The 27809-nt window shown below is 43.8% G+C and overlaps 1 protein-coding gene and 1 long non-coding RNA gene across 3 annotated transcripts in view; one reads left to right on the plus strand and one right to left on the minus strand.

Annotated features, from left to right (window-relative positions):
• Positions 1 to 27809, plus strand: part of CREB3L2 (cAMP responsive element binding protein 3 like 2) — an 85608-nt gene that overhangs the window by 25667 nt on the left and 32132 nt on the right. For both annotated transcript variants that reach the window (XM_056339344.1, XM_056339343.1), the window contains exon 2: positions 20224 to 20440. In XM_056339344.1, the coding sequence (XP_056195319.1) occupies positions 20224 to 20440 (217 nt within the window). The remainder of the gene's footprint in view (positions 1 to 20223; positions 20441 to 27809) is intronic.
• On the minus strand, positions 1018 to 10549 carry LOC130149563 (uncharacterized). The gene is made up of 2 exons (XR_008821952.1): positions 3268 to 10549; positions 1018 to 2212 (listed from the first exon to the last, which is right to left on the minus strand). It is a non-coding gene; the product is annotated as an uncharacterized LOC130149563 (long non-coding RNA).

The raw sequence follows: 27809 nt of genomic DNA on the forward strand, positions 1-27809 counted from the left end.
GGGAGCCAAAGGGCAATGCTGTCTTAAACTAGGCCTGTTTTTCTGGATTTTTCCAGAACTTGTTTGTCTGAGTTTTCAGGTAGTGACTGAAGGGTGTGTGTATCCTGAGGCTAGGTTGGGTATCTTATGCAGAAAGCACCTGGGGTGCTCTGGGTGGCTCTTGGCAAAATGTCATCCTTTTCCCCAACATCCCCAGGGCTTTTCCCGTCACAGGCAGCATGCTCTTGTGCCACCATCAGCTGAGGCTGAGTGAGGCAAATGATTGCACAATCTTTTTGCTGCTACAGGTTATCTTGCCAAGGACAAAGCTTGGGTCTATCAGCAGAAGGGGCTTGTCTGTGGCTATTCCCAACCAGTTACACAAGTGTCCTCTTGTTTTTGGGATAAGAAAAGAAAAATGCTGTGGGAATTTAAGTGTTAGAAAGCAAGATAAGGAGCTGTGTACATTCCTCTTTCACTCCCCAGTTGTGTCTTTGTGCCTCTTCTCTGCCTGTCTCATCACTGAAGGCTTTATTAGGTCAGTACTGTGATTCTTCTAAATCGTGGCAGGGAACCTCTCTGTAGTCCTCCTTGGCTGCTTGATTTCTACCCTAAACAAAGCACCAGCTTCGTAGCGTACCAGCACAGCATCTGAATGTGCGCATGGGCATCTCTTAACAGTGATAGATTTCACACGCTTTGGCTAGGTCTCTAGATAATTTGCTTATTATTGCTCTGGTTGCCCCTCTTGGAGGTGTATGGTAGCAGTGTTGGCTGCTAATAGGAAGCTTTATTTGCAATGTTGTACTATGAAAAGTTCCATCAAGCTTTTATTCCTGCAGTTACAGCTCTGTGTGTATGGCCTGTATCTTACCAACAAAAAAAGCCATGAATACGAATTTCTACACATCAAGAAGTCTGCTTCTCAACATGTATCTCTATTTACTCCTTGAACTTGTAAAAATGGATTTGCATCAGGATCAGACAACTCATCTGCTTAAATAAAAATAGCTAGAGCACCAAACCTTTAAAAGCATATCAAATTGTCACTGCTTTTATTTAATATTTTCATTTTAGGTGGGCAGTATGTGGTTTGAATTACTATTAGCATGGGCATCTGGTTTAAATCCGTATCCGTGCTCTGTCTTGACCTTTCATGACTGGCTTAACAAATTCTGTCAAAAGGGGAATAGTTATAACTGCTGCTACATGAGCCAGGGATTGGAGCAATGTAGACAGGATGGGGAGACTGATGATCTCTTCTAGTCCTTCTCCCCTCTCCCACTTGCCTGGCAACTGATAAAATGCCACATGCGGTGGTTAAACTGAAAGCTGGATGGTCTGTTTAAATTTCTATTATCTCCATCTGCTTGCAGGCTTTTCTGAGTGTGGCTGGCTGTCACCATAAAGCTTAAACAGGATCCTTTCATGGAACAGAGCTATTAGGTCCTTCTGTAAAATGGTCTAGTGGGCTCCTTTTACAAAATTATACCCTACTGGACCATTTGAAGTCTTATTACATATTTTTTATTGCAATATTGGAAAAATAAAGATGACTGGCAATGGAGAAAAGATGGACAGCAGCTCTTTCCAAAAGAAGAGTTGTTATTTCTCTGTATTGTCCTCTGCTGAAGTTCCTAGTCTGTTTGTGCTATAAACTTGCTACTGTTACAGGACAGGTACAATTCAACTTTTGGAAATCCCCAAAATGCTGAGTTCCCTTTTGGCATTGGTGCCAACCATGCTCATCTTGACTGTTGCTGAAGACCAGATGTTCCTGAGCCATCTGGAACCACAACTTGTCAGTAGAAGCAGAGCAGTGATTTTCAATCCCTTGTTGTTTTTGCACATGTAACAATTTTCTGGGGAAGTTTGCAGATTCTGCAAACTTGAGCTTGCTTAGTGTTCTTTGGTTTTCTTTGTTACCCTTTGCAGATCTTACAACTAGGAAAAAAAAAAGATCGAGGAGAGGGTGCTCAGCAATTCTGACAAACTGGCAATTTTAGTTTTGGCGTGTCAGTCTTTGTATTGGTTCTGCATTAAGACATGGTCATTGTGAGCCTTGATTTATAAAATCTTCTAGTTCACAGAATTTTACTGTAGACTTCTGGAGAAGAAAAACTGATGAAAGGTATAGAGGAAAAAGTCCTATGAAGAGCAGCTGAGGGAGCTGGGGTTGTTTAACCAGGAGAAAAGAAGGCTCAGGGGGGACTCTATTGCTCTCTACAGCTACCTGAAAGGAGATTGTAGAGAGGTGAGCGTTAGTCTCTTGTCCCAAGTAACAAGCAATAAGACAAGAGGAAATGGCCTCAAGTTGCACCAGGGGTGGTTTAGGTTGGATATTGGGAAAACTTTCTTAACCGCAAGGGTTGTCAAGCTCTGGAACAGGCTGCCCAGGTTGGTGGTTGAGTCACCATCCCTGGAGGTATTTAAAAGAAGTGTAGTCATGGCACGTAGGGACGTGGTTTAGTGGTGGAATTGGCAGTGCTGTTTTAACAGTTGGACTTGATCTTAAAGGTCTTTTCCAGCCTAAATGATTCTATGATTCTATCTCCAAATATGCACATATATTATGAGTATGAAGCCATCTTAGTCATAAGGGTATTGAAGTGCTTTACACATGGACCATTTGTTCTTGTATGTTAATTCAGTGAAGAAAAACTTGCTGTGGTTTTTATGATGTCTTTTATTTTTTGATGGAAGCTTAAGGTACCCCATGGTAACCCAGTGAATATCAGGTACCACTTTCAGTTCATCAAGGCAACACCCGTCCAATGCTAGATCTTCTACTATATCTATGCATGTGTTGAGAACTTGGTTTTGTTTCTTTTAATGGTGCTGAATTTTAGTGGTATGAGGTCAGTACCATCGCTGGTTGCCAACTCCAACCCCCACAGGAAGCAGCAGTTTCAGGATCACTTCTCCTCTTTCTTATTTTTCTTCTTTTAGTTAAAGAACCTTCCTGATACCGCACATTTGTCAGTGTACCTTACGCAACCGTTTTCTGTGTAAAATCCACTGCAAGTTTCAAATTCCTCAAGAGTTCTGTAGCATTTTGCTCTCCCTCCCTCCCAGTCCAGATGGTCTGTAGCAGATGCTCATCCGAACTATTCCACAGCCGACGGCACCGTATTAAAAACCCTGAGCTATATTTAATACATGCAGACACACAAGCATGCACACACACACATATATATCTCTGTGTATATATAGCCTTAACTGACTCTAGAGTTATGCATTGCTGATAAGCAGTGCAAGGTTCCCCTGATTATTTTGCTGGCTATGTACCTGTGTTTCCCTGGAGCTGAACAGACTGGCTGAGCTCCAGGAGTGTTTTCCATCCCTCAGGTGCTCTCCGTTGGAGCTGCGTGATGCAGGGCTGTGCTGGGCTGGTGTGTGGCAGCCAGGGTTCCATGTGCTGTGGCCCACAGATGGCTTACAGGCTGTGTGGAAGAAACAACACCACCTGAAATCGGAATGCAAATTGTGCTTTCTGAGCTCCTGAGCTTGCTCTTTACCTCTGAGTAGTCCTCAAAGCCAGAAGTAGCCGTGTGGGTCCCTCCCTTCAAGCCTCGGTGCTGTGTCGCTGCGCCCTGCAACCAGGGGCTCCCTCTGCGTCCCAGCTCTCTTCAGCAGTTTTATGATCCCCATAATCTTGGCATTAAATGTGATGCAATCTTCTTTGCTGTTATCCTTGAAATCCCTTGTGACAGGAGAGTATCACTTTGTCGTTGCCCTTAGCCATGTGGAATGAAGTGGCAAAGGGCACCTTTGTGCCAGGGGCCCGTGGGGGTGGCGTGGGACAGCATGTGGCACCTTCGGCTTCCGACTGGCCCTGTAACCGCAGGGATGTGTGTCCTTGCTTACAGCAACCTTGACAGACCCTGGAAAAAACATGGGGTTTTTTTCTTTCTGTTTTTTAAGCTCTGGGGTAATGGTTCCACTAGCAGGGGCCGAGGGGCCTCTGGAGGCTCGGGGCTCACTCTGGGTGGGTGCTGGGGCTGGCGTCTGTGAGCAGCCCCATGTCCTTCCCCACCCCCAGGCTGGGCCTCTCCCTCCCGGCGGGGCTCACCAGGCACCCGTCACCTCCGGACAGCTCGAGCAGGTCTTGGCTGTGGCTCCAGGGCTCTGAGTTGGGGTTGGCCAGGCTAGTGCGAATGAGTGATGACGTGTGCCTGTGCTTATGCAATGTCTGAAACTTCTCTCCACCCGTCTCTATCCCCAGGATGCTTGGCAGGCTTTTTTGGCAGTTTTAGGAGAGTTGTCTTCTGCACTGCACGGCGCACTCGCTCAATATATGCAATTAAATGCAGTGCTGCAAGTGAAAGCAGCTTTGTGCATTAGCATTTGAGGGATGTGGACTGGGAAGATGCTGCGCAGGGGTGCGTGTGTAGGTGTTGGCTAGAGCGCCCTTCTGCTTTTCTGCCAGAAACTTAACGTTGCCTGGTAGGATTAATCTTGTAATTAATCTTTAAAACAGGATGCAACTCCTCCTTTCCTTTAAATGCACCCTCTCCTTCCTTTCTGTCAGCTGTTTGCTTTTAATGTTTTTTTCTTCATCAAATAAAAAAAAAAAAGGGGAAGCTTTTTTCTAACATAAAATAAGAGCCCAAGTTACTTTGTTCTCTCTGTGTGTTTGAATGGTGTTGCATACTACATGCTTGTGTTTGTGTTCTTTCTCAGGTTTAAAGCAAGTATAAAATAACTTGCCTCTGATATCTCAGCTATGGGCATCCTGCTGCTGCAGCCTTGGCATTTGGAAAGGATGGTGGGTCCTCCATGGAGGAGATGCCCAGACACGTGCAGCTTGGCTAACTAGGAGACATTGTAAAAGAGACTTGGAAATGAGCAACTGCTAAATGATTTCAATTTGAAGTCAGGTTCTCTATGTGGAAGCTCCTTTTGAATTCCTACACACACCCTGGCATTCTCCTCACCTAGGCTTGTGGGGAATCTTCCATCAACACTGAAATTGGCCATCTCTTGGTTGTGGTTTGTTTGTAAATTAAACATGGACTCTGAAAATGATCATGATGCCGTGTGCTTGTGGGTCCTCAGAGTTTGTTGCGGGTGTTTGCTTGTGCTTTGGTGTGACTGCAGCTGCCTTCCTGTTCCTGAGGAACAGATCAGTATCAAAAGGATAGCGAACAGTTTGCATGCATGGTTGTTTGTTGGGTATTTGTATTTTTAGCTTCTTTGATTGAGAAACCTTGAAGTCCAATGCAACTGCTGAATATTTCCTCTGTGATTCTCTCCCAGCTTTCGAAAGGTGCGGCTCTTGTGGTGATGGCAAATGGTAGGGGCTCCCTCTCCCAGCTGTTACTGGGGTGTCCACAGACCTCACCAGCCCAACTCAGGTGTGCGAGGAAGTGTTGACTTGCTCATGCAGTAGGGCTTGAGAATGCACCCTTGAAAATAAACAAAGGGAAAAGGCTTTTCAGTGGGCTAGTGCTGTGCTATGTGCCAGTCATTTAAGTTTATCGAGCACTGTGTTTGGAGCTTGCTTGTGAGTGGGTGGTTGTGTCTAATATGACCAACCTTTGGTCTTTAAAACTAGGTTCTTGAACCATGTTCGCTGACTGCCTTCCTGATAAGGATATCAAGTTATCTGGAACATAGGAATGCAAAGCAGCATTAGCAGATTGCCCAACTCTGGGTTTGTATCAGGTTCTCCAGAACATGCTGCTGCTCTAGTAAACAGCCTTGTTTTGCTTCAAGAAGGCCAGAGGAAACAATTATGATTAATTGGTTTAGCCTTATGTAAATCATGGGCTGTAAAACTTCCCCAGATTGTTTCCTGTTTGAATTTCTGCATATCTTTGTCTTCAGTTAAGAATGGCTTGGGTTGAAGAATTCACCCTGTTCCTACATGATTGATTGTTCTCCCTATTTTTTAATGTTTATTATAACATTTATAACCCTTTATAACCTTTATAACCTCAATGAGTGGATCTGTCTTCAGCTTATAAACTTGGCTGCAAGCTGGTAGACCTGATCTTTAAGTCTTGTTCCCTGTTTCAGTACTTTAAGAAAGTTCATGTTCAGCATTAATTTCCTCTTTGGCAAGCTGAATACTACATTGGTTTCTTCTTTTGTTATTTGCCTTTATTTTGAGGCAGAATTTCGAGCTCCACAGTGATTCTTGTGATTCTCTGAACTTTCTCCAGTTGTTCAACATCCTTTCTTTTTTTTTTTTTTTTTTTACAGTTTGGCAGGATAGGATTGGAGCGTGGCTGTGGCCAGCAGCAGCTGCATCCACCATGAGCGTGGAGGAAATTAATTTCTGCTTCACACCTCTCTGTCTTCTGAAGCCCTCAAAACAGGGGACACAGACTTGTGCAGCAGGTTGTGTGATTGGCATAAGACCGTGGTATAAAGCTCTAGCTGGGGCTTGAGCTTTACAGAGTGACTTCTTTTAAATATGAAGCCTCATTTAAGAAGCAAATGCAAACAAAAAAAAAATGGCCCTAAATAAATAATAAAGGCAAAATTTCTGCAGTACCATTGCCTCCCTGCTGTCCTTTGGCTGTGTGAGCCCAGCAGTGGCCCCACAGCACAGGACAGTCGTGTGAGAGTTCCCAGTGCTTGGTTGTTCCTGGAACTGCATGAGACCTCAGTGCTGTGGCCGAGGGGCTCAACCTGGGATGCAGCAAGGGGCCTCTTGCATTTGAAGTGTGAGCACGCATCCGCAGTAATTCCTCCCCTCCTTCATGTGCCCAGCACTTACAGTACCTGTCCCACAGATGCTCCTTCAGCCACATCTCTCCCAGGGTCCAAAGTCCTTTTTGTGATCTCTGCTTCTGATTGTCAGTCAGCTGACTGTGACTTGGGGCCTTTTGTTTGCAGCAGTAAGTTATTTTTTTTTTTTTCCTTTTTACCTTCAGCTTTATTTAAAATGTCACTTGTTTATGGCTGCTTACCAAGTACTATGTTTTGGGTTTGTGACCTGACCTTTTTATTACTCGCTGCTCCTGCTGATGCTGTGTTATCTGCAAAATTCAGTGGTGCTGACTTTTCCTCTCAGGTCATTGATAAAATATTAGAGTCTGGGGCCAAGAACCGATCCCTGTGGGAACCAACTGACAACATGTGTGCAATCAGCTGATTTCTATTTCGCATCTGGAGATTTCTTCTTTGTCACACTGAATGTGGCTTGTTGACTTCATATTACTCTGGATTAATTTTGTATAGCACCAAGTCAGTTGCCCTACAACAGACAAGGTATATTAAGTTTGTAATACTATTACAAAAAGATAACATTTGAGAAGCTAGATTATTGGTTATTGTGGAATTATAAGCATAAATTAGATTTCCCTCCCTTTTATTCTTGGACTCTTAACTACTCTTTTCCCTTCTCCATCTCTTCCCTTATTCAAGAATGAACAGTAGGTAGGATAACTTGCTGTTACTTTGGTTGCCTTGTTTACACTTACATATTTTCGTATTTTTTGCAGTCAGTATTGTCTCATACTGGAAAGAGTTTCATGAGCTCCTTAAAAACTGTTTAGATTTTTCAGATGGAGTTTTTCTAGATGTGCTAATTAAAATGGCCATCTTTGAATAGCTGTTTTTATATTCTCTTCCGTTATTGTTGGGATGAAAACCACTTCAGTACCATCCTGTGGGATGACTGTATCATCTGTTCTCATATAAAGAGCAGTAATTTAGAACCACCCCCTCCCAGGAATATTCAATTAAACATTTTGATCTTCCTCTCTCCCCCCCCACAATAACTGCAGCCAAGTGATGACCTGATCTATAATTAAAATTCTTCTGGGTCCTGACAAACTCAGAAGCAATATTTTTTTCCCTCTGAATTGTTTTCTATTAACTCTTGTTTTCTAGGTTCTGATTTATGTTAACTCTCAGCATTTTTTCTTTCTTCCAGTAGCCCAAAATATTTAATACTTACAAGTTTCCATGGTAAGCAGGGTTGTTTACCCATTTTGGCTTTCTCTTCACCTGCCGTGATGAAATGGCAGGAGCTTTGGTTCGGTTTTTAGGCATGGGCTGAAATGTTCATGAATTATTTACAATCAACATTGATGCTTTCTTTATTAAAGACCTTCTGTCAGGTTCTCTTGATCCTGTTTTACAGGGGAGGCTTGAAGAGCTTTGACCATCTCTTTAGGACTGCAGAGCATGGGCTGGAGGAAATGTTTGTTGCAGAAGGGTAGGGATGTGCTGGCACTGCTCCTGCTGCAGCGTGCAGCGTGTCTTGCCGACTTGGGGATGCAGGAATCTAGTGCTTGCCCCTCCTGAGTCCCCTTTCCTTCTTGAACCTGCCTTCTGGACAAGTCCATAACGCAAGTGAGAATGACCACTTAAGGATGAGCAATTGTAAATGGCAAGGCACAAAAGTAGGTGACGCTTGGCAAAAACACACAGCTGGGGATGGAGGAAGATCTTGCACAACCCTAATATGCTGCTTATCTGTTGTAGGTTTATTTTATCCCTTCCCAAGCACTGTAACTTTCCCTTCTCCTCCCATTGCCTCTGCACATTTGCTCTTCTGGCTCTTGGTCCTCCAGGGTCTTTGCCTGGAGCTTCCAGCTTCCCTCCCAGTTCCGCTGATCTTCTTTACATCCTGCAAGGCCAATCAGTAGCTTAGGCCTCTCTTTCACCTGTGTGGGAGCAAAGGCCTGGAAATGGAAGGTACAGAAGTAGGTATGGATGAAAGAGGGGGTGCTCTGAATGAGGGAGGGCTAGTAAAAGAAGCTGAAATGACTGTTTACTGGTAAATGAAGGCAACACAGGTTTGAACACTGTATTGTGAGTGCTCGTGAGAGAAGAGAGCCAGCACACATTACTAAGTAAGCTGTTTCACTAGTCCCTGTATCTCTGGAAAGAAGCATAGAGGGGAACTAAGTGTACAACTTCGTTTTTTGTTTTTGTTTAAGACCTGGTCTTAGGATATGGCTGTTTCCATCTACTGCTATTTTGGGTCCTGAATCTTAATCCAGTAGCACTCCTGTTTTTTTATTTTTAAAAAGTTGACTGAAGTAGTGTTTTCTGGCACTGTGACAAAAGACCTGTCATAGGAAATTGGAATACCAGCTCCTAAGTGTGAGGTGTCTTAAAATAATTTGTCTCAATGAATGCAATGCATACTTCTGAGTATATATTTATTTGATCTTGTTCACATCCTGCCTTATTTCCTTTCTCTCTACAGCTTTCAGTAGAGCTTCAAAACAAACTGGTTTGCCTTTGACACAAGTAAAAACCAAGTGACCCCCGCCACTCTTGTGACATAAAATGAAATGCATCTTTCCTCAGAGGGAGGGTGCCAAAGTACCAGTTATAGTGGAGAACTGGTCCATACAGAATGAGGTGCCAAAATGATTTCTGTGGGTTCCTGTGTGAATTTCTGCAGAGTTAAGAATGTACAGGTGCAATGTGAGTATCCATCCCATGGTACAGAGGACCACTGGAAGTGGCTTCAAAATGCAAGCCTTTTTGCTGTGGGATGAGTTTGGTTAGGGCTGGCACATTCAAAGAAGCTCTAGTGTCATGGCAGTGGGTACAAGGTAAGGACGTTCTACCCCTGTGTTGTCACTGGGTCAAGTATTACTGGTCTGCTCTTCCTTAGCTTCCTGTGCAGTAGCTGGTTAGACATTTAGCATACTGCAGAGTTGCAAGCTGGAAACGTTTTTAACAGTTTAGGATGGGAAGCCTTTGATTATACCTGCTGCTGTTGGCAGAGTATCAGATCTGAATGCATCCATGGTGTTTTGGGCTCAGTGCAAGTTTATGGGAACTGCCAGATCAAAACTCAGGATGTTTCTACTGAGAGCAAGGTGTAGGACTTATTTACTGGAAAGGGGTTCTTTAATGTAATTGTTTTTCACACTCTGGCAAGATCACAGGCTAGAACAGGATTTGACATCAAACTGGCTTTTTTAGTGCATGGTACTTAATGTGTAATGCTCAGTGAACAGCAGCACTGAACACAAAACAAAGTCCTACAGTGTTGTTTCTCTTTCTGCTCTGATAGTAGGTATCTGTATGATAGAGAGGGCAGCACTTTCTGCTGGGCAGGGTCTAAAACCCATGGCAGCTAAGGTCAATTGCTAGCCAAAGACTGTGATCCTTGAGCTCTGAATCAGGCAGGGGAGTTAATCTCCTGGGGAGGGTGATATGACCTATGTATTTCTTCACATTTGTTTTGCAAAACCACTTTTTTTTCTCCTTTCCTTGTGCTCAAGCACATGTCTTCTGAGTTCAAGAAAGTGTTATATGTGTGTGGTGTGTTATTTATTGTTAAAACTTTACATGCATCCTCAATTTTAACCATTATGTCTATGAATATTAGGCAGCATTTATAAAAGCTATTTTATATTTTCCATAATCAATTCAGGGAGTCTACATTTAGGTGCGTGAAGAGAATCTGACTCTTCAGAAACGAAGAATGCTTAAATAAACATTTGGGAGCCTAAGTTTGTGTCCTTTCTTTTTAAGCCTCAGCTTCCATGCTTCTACCCTTGAACAAATAAAAAACCCAGAACACCCGCCACCCCCCCAGTACTAAAAATAAATCTGTAAAACAAAACCTACTAACTCTTCAGTGAAATAAAATGCCCAATCTCTCCTTAAGCTGCCAATAGTGATAGTAAAGCCTTATTATTTTATAATCAGAAGCTTTAAGGAGCTGAATTTTTATGGGTGGTTTGTAGGTTTGCAGCCAGCATTAGGAAAAAGAAGGAATGGTCCTGCAAGCTGGAACCCTGCCATTTAAACTTGGTAGCCATTAAAGAAGTAACACTGAAGAAGAAAACAGTGACTTTTTATTTTAAATGTCAAGTGTCCTGTCAGTCAGGAGTGGCAAGCCAAAGCATGCAGGGAGTGCTGCTAATGGAGCAGAAGTTGTTGTTTCCTACCTACGCTGCTCAGACAAATTAAAGATCCTCGTTTGAAAGATACTGGTTTGGTCCTCGGGGAGGATGCTGCTGAGAACACTTGAAGCACAAAACAGCCAAGCTGGAGAGCATCTGCATTCTGCAGGAGGCCCCCAGTACTACTGGGAACCTAGACAAGAAATCACGATTTTGCTGGGCTGTCCGAACAGCATCCTGGCACAGCGTGCCCACTGGGATGGTTATATTTGAGAGGTTGTGCCTGTGGGCAGAGGCTGGCAGCTTCAAGTGTTGTTTAACATGTGGGATCTGTGATGAGACCTTGCAGGGTGAGCAGCTGAGCAAATTGCTGCTGCCCTGCAGGGCAGGTTACAACCTCTGTTTTAAGTAGCTGTCCCTGAATTGTGTGGTGCTAGTCATTCTTGGGGAGAGGATTTTGTCTCCATGTAGGCCAACTGGACGATCCCTGTGACTTCTGACTTCTTTCCCTGGTTATCCTATCCTCCTTCCTTTTACATCCATAAAGTCATCTAGGAGTTGGACATTATTCTTATGGGTCCCTTCCAACCTGAGATTTTCTATGATCTCTGAAATGGGTGCAAAACTAGTAGATTCTGTTTAAAATGTATACCTCTGTGTGTGTATATATATATATACACACACATCTAAAATATATATCATTAAAATAGCAGTGCCCTTTGACTGAGATACATAACGACTGAGATTAATTTTCTTTGCTTTCGTCCCTTCCCATTTCCATAGTGAGGCAAGATGATAGATGAAACCAATTGCAGTGCGCCCAAGTGTTGTACAACACTGCTATAATGTTAAGATCTCTCTGCATGCATTGAAGAAGAGACTGGAGTAACTGTTTCCTTTCAGTAGTGGCCCTAAGTTAAACCAGCTGTGCAACAACTAAATGTGTTATCCCTGCTGCTGAGCTCTTGGGCAACAAATAAGACCATAAATGCCAGCTGGTGAATTGTCGGATTTGTACATGAAGGTTTCAGCTTGTCTGAAAACCTTCTTTCCCTGCTTTTTTTTTTTCTTTTTTTTTTTTTTTTCCTAAACACTGAGTAGTTACCCAGAAGACACCAGTTAGATGTAAAATTTGTGGTAAATACCAGTTCCTTCCAAAGAGCCTGTAGGTGTACCTGGGGCATAACCCAGCAAATTAATATTCTCTCACAACATCTATGACTGGCATTGCATGCCTGGAGCATAGCTGGGGCAAAAAATCCAAACAACTGCATCTGTTCCTTTTTTTGCTAGATAGTTTTTAATAGCATAACTGGTCTCTTTAAGTCTCTTGTCTGGGTGCCAGAAATCATCAGAGACACCAATGACTAAGTTTTGGAAGCTGAGCTACCCCCTCTGTCTAGGGTGACTCATGCTAGGTGGAGGTGGCAGGGAGAGCCTTGCCCCTAGGCTTGGTGGTTTGGAGGCTTGTGAAAGGCAGACCTGTCAGTCAGGCTTGTCTTGCAGCCTCTACAATCACTGGTGATAAAGAGTTGTGACCCTGCGGCTCGCCAGGTGAAGAGAAGGGCATGGGCAGAAGTGATGGAGAGTTTGTTTTCTGTGGTTCTGCCACTCAAGCTGGCAGCCTAAGAGCTGATTTATGAAACAAACGAAGTGCATACCAGTAAGCCTGTTGTAAGAGGGGAAAAAAAATAACGGGGAAAAAAAAGTAGCTGAGACAAAAGAATGAATGCATCTGACCTGCGAGCATAATCCAGACCCTTGCTTGCAACAGAATTAATAATGTATTTTGAGGTCTCAGCCAGGACCCCGATGGGGGGAGCCTTGCTGAAGGGCTTCCAGCTCACTGACTCACTGCTCTGGTGTTCTGTCCCCCGTGACTCACTCCTCTCTGACTCTGAATCTTTTTGGAGAGAGAGTGAAAAATAGCAAAATATGCACCAAGCCTATTGAAAAATTAGACTAGATCCAAGAACTATGCACTGGGGAAAGGGCAGGGAAATGTGAGGATTTTCCTATTTTATATAACTCCCAAGAGGCTTGGGCTTAATGAGCAATAGCATCCTTTTCTCTGCTGGCAGACAGTGGGCTTAAGAGACACTGAACTTCAGGGTTGTTTCTCATCCTTGCTTCAACTGCACAAAGGCTGCTTTTTTTTTTTTTTTTTTTCCTTTTTTCTTTCAACCCATATTTAGTCCTAGTTATTACAGAGTTTAATTTTGGTTTTAATTCTCTCTTTAAATCCAAAATAATTTTTTGGGGGGCGTGGGGGGATGCTAAGGAAAGTGGAAGAATGTTTTAGAACAAGGAAAGACAAAGGAATAAAACATGGTTCTTGAAAAATCTCCCCAATTAGTTAAAAATGAATGCACTTCTTTGTTGGTTGTGGGTCGGAAATACTTGAGTGTTTACAATGGAAGTGTGCGCATGCATGTGTGCATTATGGGGTGGATTGTAAGATTTGCTCAGCATGAACTTCAGCATTTCCAGCTGTGTAACCTGAGCAAGTTGGGAAGATGTGCAGATTTAATTACCATGTAAATCTGTTAGCTCTGAATTTCCTGGCATTTGTTTTGCTGATGACACAACCTGAATGTTATTCACTTAGTGGATTCTTTTAATCTGTCCAATTTTTTTTTTTCTTGTAATGCTTAAAATGACTAATTGCTGGTGTGATACTTCAAGTGATTGTATCTGCTGTTATGGTGGATCTCTTTGCTGTTTTCATTTCACGTTGCTCTTCATATCCTCCTGCAAATGAGGTAATGTCAATGTAGTTAATGACTAGACAGTAAAGAATTTTACAGTAGAGTAAAATAATTGAGTGACTGTTTTTCTGCATCTTGGTTTCGATTTTTACACTGTAGAAGTTAAAAACCTAGAAATCTGAGGTTCCCACTCTTTGCCCTTGGCAGGTACGCAAGCCAGGGTAGCGTAAATGTCTCTGCTGTGTTATCAGCATGTTTTGTGTGTGACTTGAGGGACTATTTACAGTCTTCAGTCTCTCTGTTCTCTGCTGCAGCTGCATCAAAGACTTTTCTTGCCATCAGAAAGCTTTTCCAGCTATTTGGGTCCTTCATCAGGCTGAGAGGGAGGATCTCTGTGTCTTGCTTAAGAGTAAGAAGCTAGATGTGCCCGCAGTCACATGCTCAATACTGTGGTCTGTCCAAGGGGTCTCAGCAAATTACATTTCAGCTGCTTCAGTGTGGTTGCATAAATTTTTTCAAATACCCACTGCCAAGTATAGTTGGTCATGTGTTGTGTGTGTCTGTGTCTGGCCCTCCCCCCCCCTCCCCCAGCCCCCCCAGTTAGTGCATACCAAAGGTAAGTACCCTGGTATATCAAGCTGTATAGGGTGCAGTGGCTTGCTCTGCCGTTCTTTCTCTCTGTGGGAATGTTGATGAATGATTTTGGGGGGTTGGTTTTATCTGTCTTTCACCCCCCATGTTTGGAATCAGCCATATGGGAAAATACTGTATTGCTGCAGGGTGTCCTTTGTTTCTCATCCTTCTAAGAGCAATGCAGCAGAAGCTTGGATCTGTGCCTTGTGACAGCGGTGTGTCAATGCACCCCGTGCCAGCAGAGGAGCTATTCTGTTCCCTGTAGAGCACGTGTGGGTGAATTGCAGAGGTGAGGCTACAGGGGCTCCCTTGGTAGCTCTTCTCAAAGCTGACAAAGATTGGTACCACACAATGGAAGCCATAGCTTAGTTTGGAGAATGAGTGGTGGCCAGCTTCTCTGCTGCAAACATAAAGGATTTCTAGAAAGGGAAGAAGTTGGGAGGAGTGATGTACCTGAAAATCTACAGAATTTGTGTTTGAATCTCTGAAAATTAACCGATGCCCAAGTGCCAGTAACTACTGGGAACAGTTGTCTTAGTTGTTGGAAGTGGTGTGCAGTGACACCTCCAGTCTGTCATCGTTGAAGTTGCAGCAGGAAGGTGTACAGCACCATGAACACCACCACCAGGGAAGAAAAAACCTGCCTTGAGGAAGCTTTTTAACCTGTGCCTTGGGGTTGGGTGTGCAGAAAGCAGTAGACTGCTGCATTGTCGTCACAGGTAGGCTTGTGTGTGCAGTCCTCCACGAGCAGCATCTCTAGGCATGGTTCTTCATTAGCTAAAAAGGGCAGGTCTGTGCTCCAAGCCCCTATGGGTTGGTGCCGCACTTGCAAACCCAGACAGAGGCAATGGTGACCTGCACGATGCCTTTTACAGCTCTTGCCTTGCAGTAAAGTCCAGAGCTCGACCCATGAAGGCTGACCAGCATGTATGTGCCATCTTTAACAACTGGCGCCTTGCCTGGATCTTCCAGAGCTTGAAGCCTTTCGGTAGCAGCTGTGACTCCTACTCAGACCTCCTTAGCTGCCAGATGTCTGTGAAATGTGTGCTTGGTTCCTTGCAGAGGAGATGGTATCTCCGTTCAGCCATGCTTCTTGATCTGTTTGCTGTTATTAACTAGAAATGCTGCTATCTTTTGTGATAGGTTGTGGTTTATCTCCTACGCACTTTTGTTTATGCAAACCACAAAAGAGCTGCTGAAGAAATTATTCACTTTTCTCCCTCTTATCTTAATGTGAGAGGAAATTGGCGGAGAGGTGAGGAAGGGGCAAATTCATATCTGTGGTGCATGTTTACTTCCCCATGGGTGGGGGCTGGTTTGTGGTTTCCCCTTTCTTCTCTTTCCTCATCCTCTCCAGGAGCGCTGCGTCGTACATTACATGGACTCTGATTCCTCTGATACAAAATTAAGGGTGCCGTCCTTTCTCACGCCCTCCATTATTGCTGCTGAAGCCTTGCATAAGATAAATATCAGGGAGTTTTGTACCTACAGATAAATGGTGGGCTTCATTTTTATCCCATGAGTGCCTGTTGGGTAGAAGGGATGCCTCACACCTGGGCAGTTCCACTTATGGGGAGTGGATGGATACCTTCAGGATGGGGAAACATCAGGGTGAGCCAGGCAGCAGCCATTAACCCCCAGAAGGGGAATATCTTGAACTCGTGGGTGGTTCTCACCCCGGCACATTGCGTGTAGGCTGGCTTTCCCAGGGCTGCTTGGAGAGCAGGGCTTGTTCTGCAGTGTGCTGTAGCTAGCTCTCGTCTGGGGTGACTCTTCTGGAAAGGGTGGATTGTGCTGCTGCAGTCGGTGTGTGGGACTTGAAGCTGGTGCATTGTGTTTTCCAGGCTCAGCAAAGCCCATCACTTGTTCAGTAATTTCAGTATAGTTATGAAGTGTCATTGGGAGCTCTTGACTTCCTCATAATTCCTTTTTAGTGAGTTCTTAGAAAGTCAATTTTCTGAACACAACTGTTTCATTTTAGCTGTGATAATGTCACAACTTTAGGCAACTGGGACTAGTGCTGCTCTTGTCTGGCTTCAGGTCATGTGGTGGCGAAGTTAGCGCTGCCACGCACCTAGCAAAACCCAGGTCTCTGTTTTGCTTCAGAGATGTTCATTTAATCAGAGAAGAAAGAAAAAAAACCAACACCAACTCCTTGTCCCTTAAGCAGAACTGGAGAAAAGGGCTTTTGTCTGGCAGGAACGGGCAGATGCTGTGGAGGGCTGAAGCCTGCGCCCCAGCTGGTCTGCAGCCAAATACTACTTTCAACGAGCTATCCAAAATGCGCCGCACGCCTGGATATAAGAGCTCTTCTCTGCTTACTGCGGGGTGATGTCTGTAGGTGTTTTGTGTTCCCCATAAGTACCTGGGTTATAGGTGGGAACAAATGTCCAACCAAATTGGTGGTGAAACTCTACGGGGCTGCAACTTACTTTCTCTCTGCAAGCAGGAGCACTTCTGTTTTTTTTGTCTTTTCAAGGTTCTGGGGGAAGGGGAGGTGGAAGGTAAGGTTACATCTGTCCTAAATCCATGACTTTTTACAGAGGTTAAAATCCCAGCTGAACACATCTCTTCGGTATGTAGGGAGAGTAGTTTAATAACTCAAGCAGACTCCTTGTACTAACACATGTCTGCAATTAGTGCTGCGGCTGCCAGTGGGGTGTGAGGATAGCAGGAAGCTGGCAATGGAGCTGTCTACAGAGGTACTAAAAACAAAAAAGGAAAAGAAGAGAAAAAAGGCACATTTTCAATGCAAGTGCTCTTTTATCTTTTTTCTTTTTAAAGGTGAACTTGCGGGGTGATAGGTGCCAAGCTGAAAGCCACAGACAAAGGATTTCTTTCTTTTGCAAGCAAATATATATACAGGTTCTAAGGGCAAAAGTCTCAGTTTCCTCCCTAAATTGCCCTTTCCTGTTCCTTGAGGGTTATTCTGTGGCTTTCCAGCTCTGGAAGTGGCTGATGACAGCTAAGGTACACATGGAAGCAGACAGGAGAGCATGGAGAGGAGGAGGAGGGTTGGGAATGGGAGAGTGTGCTCTGAAAAGGCAGAGGGAGCAGCTTAGCTATAGGTGGAAGTGCGGAGGAGCTGGGGCCTAACTGCTTCTGGATGGTTTCTGCTGTAGCTGTTGCTCATAGGATTTTTCCTTTTTAATTGTCTAGACAAATGGAGCCACTTTCAATCAGGCAATTGGTTTCTTAACAAAAAAAAATAATCAAAGGAAGCTAACTTTAAGCATTCACTGTAGTAGAGATGTGTATAACGTATGAAAAATTCCTGTAAATCAAGTGGTGGTGTTTTTTCTAATCACTGAGCAAGAAGTCGGAATTCATAAAAGTCTGTTCCATGAATTCAGTAGCAATGCAGTCTGACCTTGGCAATTGTTTGAGGCTTCTCTGTTGACCAGTATTCAAAGTTACATCACAGAGCATTAAAAATAAGATTAAAAATTGTAATGAAACTAGAGAGTTATTTTAAAAACTGATTGACCATTTATTTGCTCTCAGACGGTTCCGTGGTAAATACAGATTCTTTTCTTCCTCACAGCTTGCTGCTTTGCAGCTGCATGTGAAAAGGAGAAAGCACAAATGATGAACATGTTGAACATCCTTCCCCACCCCAAGGTCCTCTTTATCTGTGCTTTTGGGAAGTTGAATGTTTGTTTTTTCTTTGCTTCTCTTGAAACGGTTTTAGGAAAATTCCCCATTCAGAAAGGGGTAAAAAAAATCTCTAAAGTACCTAACGTTAATCAAGTGGAAAAGGTAAAATAATATTTGATATTAGTTTTTTCCATATCAAAGCAATAATAGACAGAAAGCTGATAGAAATTTTTATTTGTGCATTTGCCAAAAATAGCTGAGTGGCCTGTGGTCTTTTTGTCTTTCAGTAGAGTCTGTTAGAACATCTAAATAGTGTCAGGCTAAGTCAACACTTAGGTATGGTATTTTCAAGAATGACATCCTCAGATTGGATGACACTGGTGATGAAGTAGCTGTGTGTAGAAACCAGGATACAAATACTGTATCAACCCTATTTCAGTATCTGCTAGTCATCAGTCAGGATGATGCATGCAAGAATTAGAAAGAGGGAAAAGTTCTAGAGAGCTTTAGGAAAATATAATTGACTCTCGCCATTAGCCCAAACGAAGAGAAGTCTGTAGACTGTGGGGGAAAGATTGTCCCTAAGAAAGGCACTGCTTTTTTATAGGTTCATCCTTGACTTCTGTTGTGGTTGGGAAGCATTTCTGTCCCTTGTTTACACTTTAATGGCTACCCACCCTGTTTTACTCAGTGTCTTTATTGATGCACTGGAGTGTTCAACTAATCTTGGGTATCCTTTTTCTTTCTTCTTTGCATAGTGTGGAATTGTAGTTTATACTTTTATCCGTGCAGATGTTGGGACACAGCCCTGGATATGAAGTGCTAGTGAGTCCTTGGGAATCAAAATTAAAATAAACAAGGCTTTCTAAGGTGGTGACGACCCTCTTGCTGAGTCACTTGAGGGTTTGTTTAGAAGCGTTATCATTTACAGTAAGTAAATATGAGGCTAGAAGTTTGTTTTACCATTTGGTAAAGGCTTTACTTTAGCTAGCTTGCTATTCCAGCATAGCAACTGTGGTCCTCTATTTATTGCCTTATGTTTAGTAAATATTTTCTTTTCCTCAATGTCAGTCAGAATTGACTGAAGCCTTACTGATTTTGAAAGAAGGTACAGTTAGCATTTATGAGCATCTTGGAAGAGGCGCTCGAACTTTCAGGGGACTCTCACAGAGCCAGCTGTGCTCAGTGTTTTCCAGCATCAGGCTTCAAGGCCACAGATGCTGCTGGAGCTGTGAAATGTGCATGCATGGGAGTGTGAGCACACCGCTTCTTTCATGGGTTTATACAATATTGACTTGTTTGAATCTTTATTTAGCATACAGGAAGCTGAATCTTGAGTTTCAGTGTTTGTTTCTGCAGGAGAGAGCAAGACGAAGAGCCAAGATCAATACTGCTTGCAAAAACAGAGCAAATCAGATTTAGGCTTTTGTAGGATCGTGCCCCAATTGAAAGAGACTCCTATATAAGATGGTATATAATGCCTGATTGTTTGGAAAAGCTCATTACAATTTGTTGTACAAATATTTTTGTACAAAAATAGAATTCTTTGTGTGAATGAGATTAGCAGGAATGCTTTGTTGCAGTGCAGTTTCTTGGTCTGTCAAAGATGTGACCTTCTGACATTGGAAACAACACCAAGAAGAGATGCAGAATTTTTGGCTATGGTTGGGAACTGCATCGGAGTCTCAAGGAAGTAGATCACGAGGTTTGGTTTGTGCTCGTAAAAACCAAACAGTTACCCTGCTACATACAGCCATAACATGTGCTGTCAGTCTAATAGGTAAAGTGGTAATTAGTACTGGCTGTCAGGAGCTCTGGGGTCTAGAAGCTGGATATGGACTCTAGTCCTAGGTGGAATGCAACATCTAAAATAGATGTGTAAATCAGCCAGGAAACCTGTTTTACAGGAAACATGTTAGTTGCTTGGTTGGGGACATGCATGGACCCATTTCCCTAGAGTGCGCCTGATGATCTGCATAACTAAAATAGTCATACATGGTGCTGGAGTCTGTGTCTGTGTTTCCTTTTCTTCTCTGCTTCAGAGAAATTTAACTCTGTATATTCTATTCCACACATAAAGTTTCTGGTGATAAATCTGCAGGATCTCTCACACTGTCTGGGTGAAATGTGCTTACCCATTTTTGGTGGTGTGCTGTAGTGAGTACCTTTGGTGGTGGTAGGGGAGGCTGCTTCAGGACATGACTACCATGCTTCTGTTTTCTGTTATCATTGCAAGTTAATTGCAGGCTCTTCTGTTGTACTGTATGCCTCTGAGAGGACTTTTGTTCTAGCTGTAGCTCTTCAGCTTGAAGTAGTGATTGGAGGAGGAGGTTGTTAGGCAGGGCTGGTAGATCCTGCTGCTGACTGGCACAGATGCCTGGTACAGCTACTGGAATTCTTCTGATCAATGCTTTCCTATTGTTGGCATGACGGACAAGGAGATAAACCTTTCCTCCCCCTTTTTATCTCCACAGCACTTCACAGAGTTCCTGGATGAGTTTTCACCCGATGTCCTAGGCCAGCTCTTGAATGATCCTTTCTTGTCTGAGAAGAACGAAATAATGGAGGTGGAATTGTCTCCGGCATCCCCAGCACCCCTTATCCAGGCAGAACACAGCTACTCCCTCTGTGGGGACTCTCGACCTCAGTCTCCCTTGACCCACATCTCAACTGATGACAACTTCAATGAAGGTAGTGTGCACTGGGCCCTTGTTCGTTTGTCATGAAGGTGCTGTAACAAAATGTTCTTGGTGGGGTGATGCTGCACAAAGGGTGCATGTGAATGCTGTTTGTGAATTGATAGAACTACAATGATTCTATGGCTCTATGACTTGTTTTCTTTTTAGTCTGCAGGCATTGTGAATAAAGAAACATGTCCATAGACAGGGAAACTGTGCTCAGCAGAAGTTAGTAACTTTGCACTGTAAACATTTTGAATTAAAATGCCCATCAAAAGCAGTGGGAGAAGGGCCAGAAGTACACTTGTTTTCAGGTAGCTGAACCTGTGGTTGTTGGAGATAAATGGAGACTGATAAACCAAATGAGTCAAATGAGGACCACCATGAAGTCTGGGTACTGTAGAACATGACATGGAAGGAAAGGGTGAGGTGGGTTTTGTTCGGTCTTCTGGAGAAAAAACAAAGGGGAGATCTTATTGCTGTCTACGGCTATCTGATGAAAGCATGCAGAGAAGGCAAAGCTGGACACAGTGATGGCACAAGAGGTAATGGTTGCAAGTTTTTAGGAAATAAAAAAAAGGCAAAGAAAAAAATAATGCCCATCAAGAAGTCTTTGGTGATCTTCTAAAGACATAACTGCAATTTTATAGATCCTGTGGTTGTACAAAATGGCAATGCATCAAAAATGATGAAAGCCAGCAGCATTTTTAGCAGTTATCTTTAGTTCAGCAGTTATAAACATCTGGAATGGAAAAAAGGGAAATGCAGGAATGGTGGGAGGAAGAGATCCAACCTGCTTGTTCTGGTGTGAAGATAGCTGCTGGCAGGAAAGGGAGTTCAAGGTAGAAACTAGTGGTTGATGAGGAGCAAGGACATGAATATCTGGTGACTATTAGGAATAATCACCATGGCAGACTTTCACTCCTAATAATTGGTTTATGTCTTCAACATTAGCTTTACAGTGAAAAGCAGTAGAGTGCTAAGATGCATCACAATAAAAGGGAGAGAGATTAGTGCTTTATATCTAAGCATTAACAAGCTAAGCTGTTTATGAACATCCATCAGGACGTAAGTTTTCAAAGGCTGACAGTTTTGCAGTCCAGAATGCTGTCTTAAAACAAGATGCGGTCTGTTAGAGATTTCACAAGGGGACAAGTAGTAAAACCTGTCAGAAGGCTTTTCAGTGTGAGAAAAGATTTTTGGACATGATCTGGAAACATCATCTACAATGAAGCCTTCCCATTTTTATTTCCCGTTTTATGCATATTTAAATTAATACATACAGGAGATACTGACTGCGGCAGGAGAAACAAGCACAAGAAACTTGGGAAACTAAGCTTCTCTGGAAGTTAATAGGGAGAAGCTTCAAACTAGGCTAAAAGTGAGGGGAGTTTTCTTTGGGGAAAAATCCTGAAGAAATTCAATACTGCTGAGACCACTGGGTAATTAATAGAGCTCTAGTCAAATGATGTTTTAAAAAGCCAAGAAACATTAACAAGTGGGTTTAAAAATAGAAAATGAAGGGAAAGCATTTCATCTTCTGTTCACTCCGCAGAACGTTTCATAAGAGAAGAGTAGGAGGAGTTGTATTTGGTGTTTGGGATTTTGTTAATCTTAACCCTGCAATGATGCTCACAACCTTTCAATATGTATTGGCTGGAAAACAGTGAAGCTCAGAGAAATACTTGAGGAAATTGCAGAATTACAGTTAACATGGCTGTCTGATAGATATTCAAAAGCATCTCTGATTTTTCAGTCCTTGAGTCTGTGAGAGCAGGAGAGAGGGGGATTTTGTGGGTGGCAGACTGCAGGGTTTAGCACTGGAGATTGAAAGCATCTGTGTTGTTAGGTGGTGGAGGTACACAGTCCTTCTGGACAACTAGTGAATGCCAGTCCCCTTGGTGGAGTAAGGGGACAGATACTGGGAGCACCCATGTGCTTTTGGGGAGCAGGAGGTACAGGCTGTGGAAGGGGACGTCCATGTGCTCCAGCATGATCTCCCCTGCTGGGGAGCTGGCAGTGGTTTTGTGGAGCGGCAGGGGCTGAGAAACGAGGTTGGCTGAGGGGCTTACAGAAAGAATGTGCAAAAAATTTTACATTCTCCAAATAACCACCCTGCTGGGCAGATGGGTGAGCTCTTACAGCTGTCGTGTTTTCATGGTTTTTCCATGGCGAGGCTTCATGAGTCTGCATGACCCTGCCCTGCAGGACTGGGAGTAGAAACAGGCTAGTGAGGAGGCTCACGTATGGCACTTGCATGCGTGTGAGCACACGTGCTATGGACAGACGTGCAGTGACCTGTGTGCCTGCAGTCAGCAGCAGCGTGAGGAGGAGGAGGATGGCACAGGGCAGTTAAGCTGAGTCTGGGTGCTGTTTCGGAGCTTCGCCCTTAATTCTGGAGGATTAAGGGCCTGGTGTTGTGCACAAAGCACATGGCAAACAGGCTTCGTTCTCGCTCCGCAGTGAAGTCAGTTACCTGATGTTTTTCTTTGTAACTCTTTTAGCAGCTGTCCTGGTGATGAGTGCTGGTGGGGTGTCCCCCGGGGTGCCCAGAAATGCCACCCCCTCCTAGGCCAGTGGGTGCTGGGGGCAGGCAAAGGCAGGGGACATGCGGGGAGGGGGGAACCCCAGGATTTTCTAGGGCCAGGCCTCTTTGCCCGTATGGCTGGGTAATGCATACTTGGAAGGGAACCAATTACGTGCCTTGCTGTTGCTGTCACAGCAGCAGCTACTCTGTTAGTGTGACCTGGAGCTGCAAACTCCTTTCAGCAGAGGCAACTTTTCAATTGCCGCATGGCAGCATACGATGAGGTGCAGGCTGGCTCCCCCGTGGCACTTCTAACTTGGTGTGTGTTAATTGTGTAATGCTAATTGGCAGCTCAGCCCTTGGGTGCCATTTCTGTGCCAGTGGAGGGAGGCCCCCTGTGACGATGGGGGACAGGGGTGGATTGTACCACACGGGTCTGGTGTGCTAAAGGGAAATGTACCAGCCTGCCTGTAAAAAATAGCCTTAAAAACTTAAAAGTTTGTTTCCATGGCAACAGGCGTGTTGGAGATGGCAGGGAGGTGTGAGTGACAGCTGGGGGTGTGCAGTCCATCCTGGGGACAGGGTCCTGCTGTCTGTGTGGCCCAGGGTGACCCAAGCCACCGGTCCCAGCCCTGCAGCACTGGGGCCAGTGTGCTGCCACCAGGCTGGCCCCATGGTGTGCCACTCCACAACCTGCCTTTCTGCCCTCCTCCTTCAGTCTGTGCCAGCCTGTTGGAGGAGGGAGTTGGGTTTTGGGAGTTGTCTCCATCTGGTTCAATGGCACCCAACACCTGCAGTGGCTTTCATCTCAGTGTTCACAAGTGCGGAGTCCCAGAGCCCCAGGGTATGGGGAAGCTGAGAAAAAGGCCCATCTTGTTATGCACATGATCTTCAAGACAGGTTTAAGCCATTCAGTGTCTATTTCTGCCTTTCATTTTTTCCCCGCCAAGTCTCCAACAACCTTACTGAAAATCCTATTCAGTGTTTCCTTTCAGGCATTACAGGGAAGTGAGTGATTGCTCTAACTCCATAAGCACCTTCTTGCCCACTGTTACAGGGGAACAATTAACTTCTGCTGTGAACTGTTCCTGTTGGCCACTACCCAGCCATTACCACAATTTCTACAATCACTACATTGACCTATTCATGCTTCTGTAAATCTTAGGTAAAGGTGTTTTGGTTTTTTTTTTATTTAAAAAGCACTGGAAATGTAAAACCTGGCAAACTCATAAGCCTGGGTTTAACTCTTCTGAGAAATCCTTTGACCTCAAGGTGAGGACACATTTAAGTGCCCATAAGATCAGGGTCCCAACACCAGTTTCCCCCAGTTATTTGCTCTTCTGACTTCACTGTATTGAGACTGTATTTCCCCAATTTTGTGCAAAACAACTTTTCTGAGTGCTCACAGCTTGGTGCTAGCGTCGGGTCTCTGAAGGTGTCAGTCGCTAAATCTCCAGCTTGTAAAAGCATTGGCAAGAGTAACTGTTGTAAAGCAGATGTGGGCATGACGCCTGGCATTTAGTTGTTTGGGTTTTCCCCCTCTGAAAATCTATTCTTATATTCAAATTTGCATAAACTTTAAAGATACTAGAGAGAGAGATATTTATAGGCCTGACCTGCTTGCTTGCAGCTGGCTCACCATGAACTTTTGTTTGCCTGAACTGGTGAATAATGCATCTGGCCTGGGGAGAGCTCCAGGCTGTAACATGAAAAAAGAGGCTGTGTCCTGTGTACCGATGATCTGCACTGGCTGCACTGCTGCCTCTCTTGCAGCAGGTTTCTGCTTTCTAGTTGTGAGCCCTGCGTTTTTAGAGACAACTGCAGAGTAGATGTGGAAAAGCACGGTGAGTAGTTGTGAAGTGGAAAATGCTTCTTTGGAAGGAAACGAAGAAGCTGGGAGGGGAGACTGAGAATGGGTCTGATGTTTAAGCAAGACCTCTTGCTGTGCATCAGGGCCTTTTGGGGCACAGATTCACTTGTGGCAGTTGTGAATGGTTAGGGGAAAAAGCGAAAAAGCTTTATTTTCTGTTATTGTTGGTGCATGTCTGTCTTCCGTTTTCCAGTCTCTGGGGGCTTTTGCAAAGGGAGGGCTGTGGGTCAGACAGCCAGGAGTAAGGCAGGAACTGAGTTTCAGCAGGGGCTATGAAGAGCCTCCTATGTGACTTGGTATGGGAGTGTAGGGCCCTTCCCTGCTTTCCCATGCTTCGTCTTACCAGTTGTAGGCACCAACTTTAGTGTAGTGGCTGCCCCTTGCTTTGGATATGTGAGATCCATGGGTGAGGGCTGAGTACAAGTAATACTGAGGGGCTGGTGTACAGCAGGAACGCAGAGGCTGCAGCATCTGTGTGGGGCTTTCCATCCTCTGGGTTCAGCTGAAGTGGTGGGGGTGGTTCGTGGTGGGTGTGTGTTTGTGTGTGTTTTCTGCTTTGTGAGCCTGGTAGGGCACAGGCAGTGGATGGCCAACTAGTCATTTGTATGGTTTCTTTCCTCAAATTGTGGCCAGGTGGCTGGGTGCATTCCTTTCCCAGTGTCCCCGGAGGGCTCTGCTTGTGAGACTGTTCTGGTCCCCACCTGCCCCTCCTGTTCATGCTTTCCTGCTCAGGAATGCTTTGAAGTTCCTTTTGGATTTGAAGCAGCTTGCCTTGGCTAAAGGTTTGACAGAGTGATTGCAGAAATGGTATGTTTCTGTTTTATGCTTAGCTGTGCCAAAACTGGGGCTGGCCCCAACATATAACCTGTATTGTTACTGGGTTTTTTACTGCTGAGGTTATGTTTTCCTGTAATGTGCTTTTAAAACTTAAATTTTGTTTTAAAACTTCAACTCCATCTCTCTACGTGGTTTGAAAAAGAAAAAAAACCACAAACCAACAAGCAAGAAACCCAGAACAAAAAACCCCACCAAAATAGTTGTATATGGCTCTAGTGCAAATAGCCCGTCAACGATAAATCTGTTCCTCCTCTCAGGCAGCACTTTGTACGTGAAAATACTTGCTTGTGTATGGAGTCCACAAGCAATAATCAGTGCCATGTACTGTCTCTGTGTAGAGGTGCCTGTGGGCTTGAGGCTTAGGGTGGTCTTCATGCATTTTATATGTGTACATATGTATATACACACATAATATGTATCTGTATATATAAGTCATAATATATTATGTATAGTAGGTTACATTATATATCCTAATTTTATTTTTTATATAGGCTATATATAGAGAGATATGTTGTTCTGTCTGTTTTTCTCCCAATCAGTGGAATATGAACAATGAAAATGGAAAATCCTCTGCCATGAGTTTAAAGGAAATGGAACTGGACAAAGAAATACACTTGTGTTTTGAAAATATGCTGTCAAAGCCATACTGATAATTTTTGTGAGCACATTCCATTCCAATGCAACTTCTTTCCTGTGTGGGTCTTTTATTTTTGTGTGTTTATTTAGGAAATGGGGAGGAAGCCATTTGGTGGTGATAGCCTGTATTTGGGTGATTTTTATGTGGAAGGGTAGCAGTCAGCCCTTGTCAGCATGTGCAGTTTTAAAGGATGAGAAGACTTTTGAACTATACGTCCAAGGTCCAAAATCTCAGTAGGTCACTCTGCATCAAGCCTGTAACTTCTACTTGGGCTTTAGTGTGTCTGAAAAACATCAGTTTTTATTTAGAGGTGTGCATTTTGGTGCTTATTTAGGCTTACTGTTAATAATTGACAACTTTATTTGCAGTCAGACCTCTTGTAGCTTCCAGTTCCTCATATGAGATCTCCTTATGGCCTTTGTTCCTACTGGAGTAAAGAACCATCTGCTCTCGGAAACCTCTTTCCCCAGGTGTTTGTAGGCTGTGATAAAGGTCCCTCTTGAATTCCGCTTGGATACAGTTTAAATGAACTGCGCTTCCTTGGTGTTTCCCTGTAGGGAGTATCTTCTGGACATTGAGCTATTGCAGTTCCCTTCTAAACAAAGGGACCTTTGCAGTTCCTTTTCAAAACTCTGTGTCAAGTGACCACAGGCGCTGATTTCCCAGGAATAGTTTCCCTAATGATGCATATTAGGGGAATACTTCTCCCACTTCCAGTCCTGATCTTTCTGAAACCAGTGATCTCATTCTTTCTGTAGTGTTGCACTGGGAGTTCATGCGCGTTTAGTTATGCACTGTAAGCATCAGTTCCTTTTAACGTGTGTTGAAGCCTGATGGCTGCCGTAATACAGATACGCCTTCACAACATCCGCATGGGGCGTGTGGAGAAAAATTCAGGTGGGTGAGAGAGAACTGTTGTATTTTAACACAGTGCTCCTGTGGATAATTTTCACATAACTTTAAAAACATAGTCTTTTATAGGACATATAATAGTATCAAGCTTTAAGGCTGTAAATCCAAGCTAGCACCTCAGTCTGTGCCTCAATCTCATATATATATAAAGGGTAATGCTCTAAAAATAACATTTTTCTATGCCTAAGCAAAATAATTAAGAACATCAGGGACTGTATCCCAGCTGACAGCTGTGGTTGTGTAAAGTCTTAGTTTGAAGGAAGGTTAAAGCAGAACCGAGACATCTCCTGGCTGGTTTACATGACAAGATGATTCTGATTGAAAACTGTCAAATTCTCCCCAGGAAAGAGGGTATTGACCCTGGTTGTTTAGGTATGGGAGGAACATTGTGTCTTTGTTTCTGTCTTATTAACTTCGATAGTGATACAAATAATCTGTGGGTTTTAGATGGACTCTGTGCCGCTCAAAGTGGGATGCCAGTATGACTGGTGATCATTTGTTAGTAGAGATACTGCTTCTGCTGTACGTTGTGATTACTGTGTGTATCACTGCTGCTCCTCTTTGCCCATTTATTTAATTTTCCCTTCCTGGCACTTTAA

Source organism: Falco biarmicus, chromosome 5, assembly GCF_023638135.1.
Source record: "Falco biarmicus isolate bFalBia1 chromosome 5, bFalBia1.pri, whole genome shotgun sequence".
Classification (NCBI taxonomy): domain Eukaryota; kingdom Metazoa; phylum Chordata; class Aves; order Falconiformes; family Falconidae; genus Falco; species Falco biarmicus.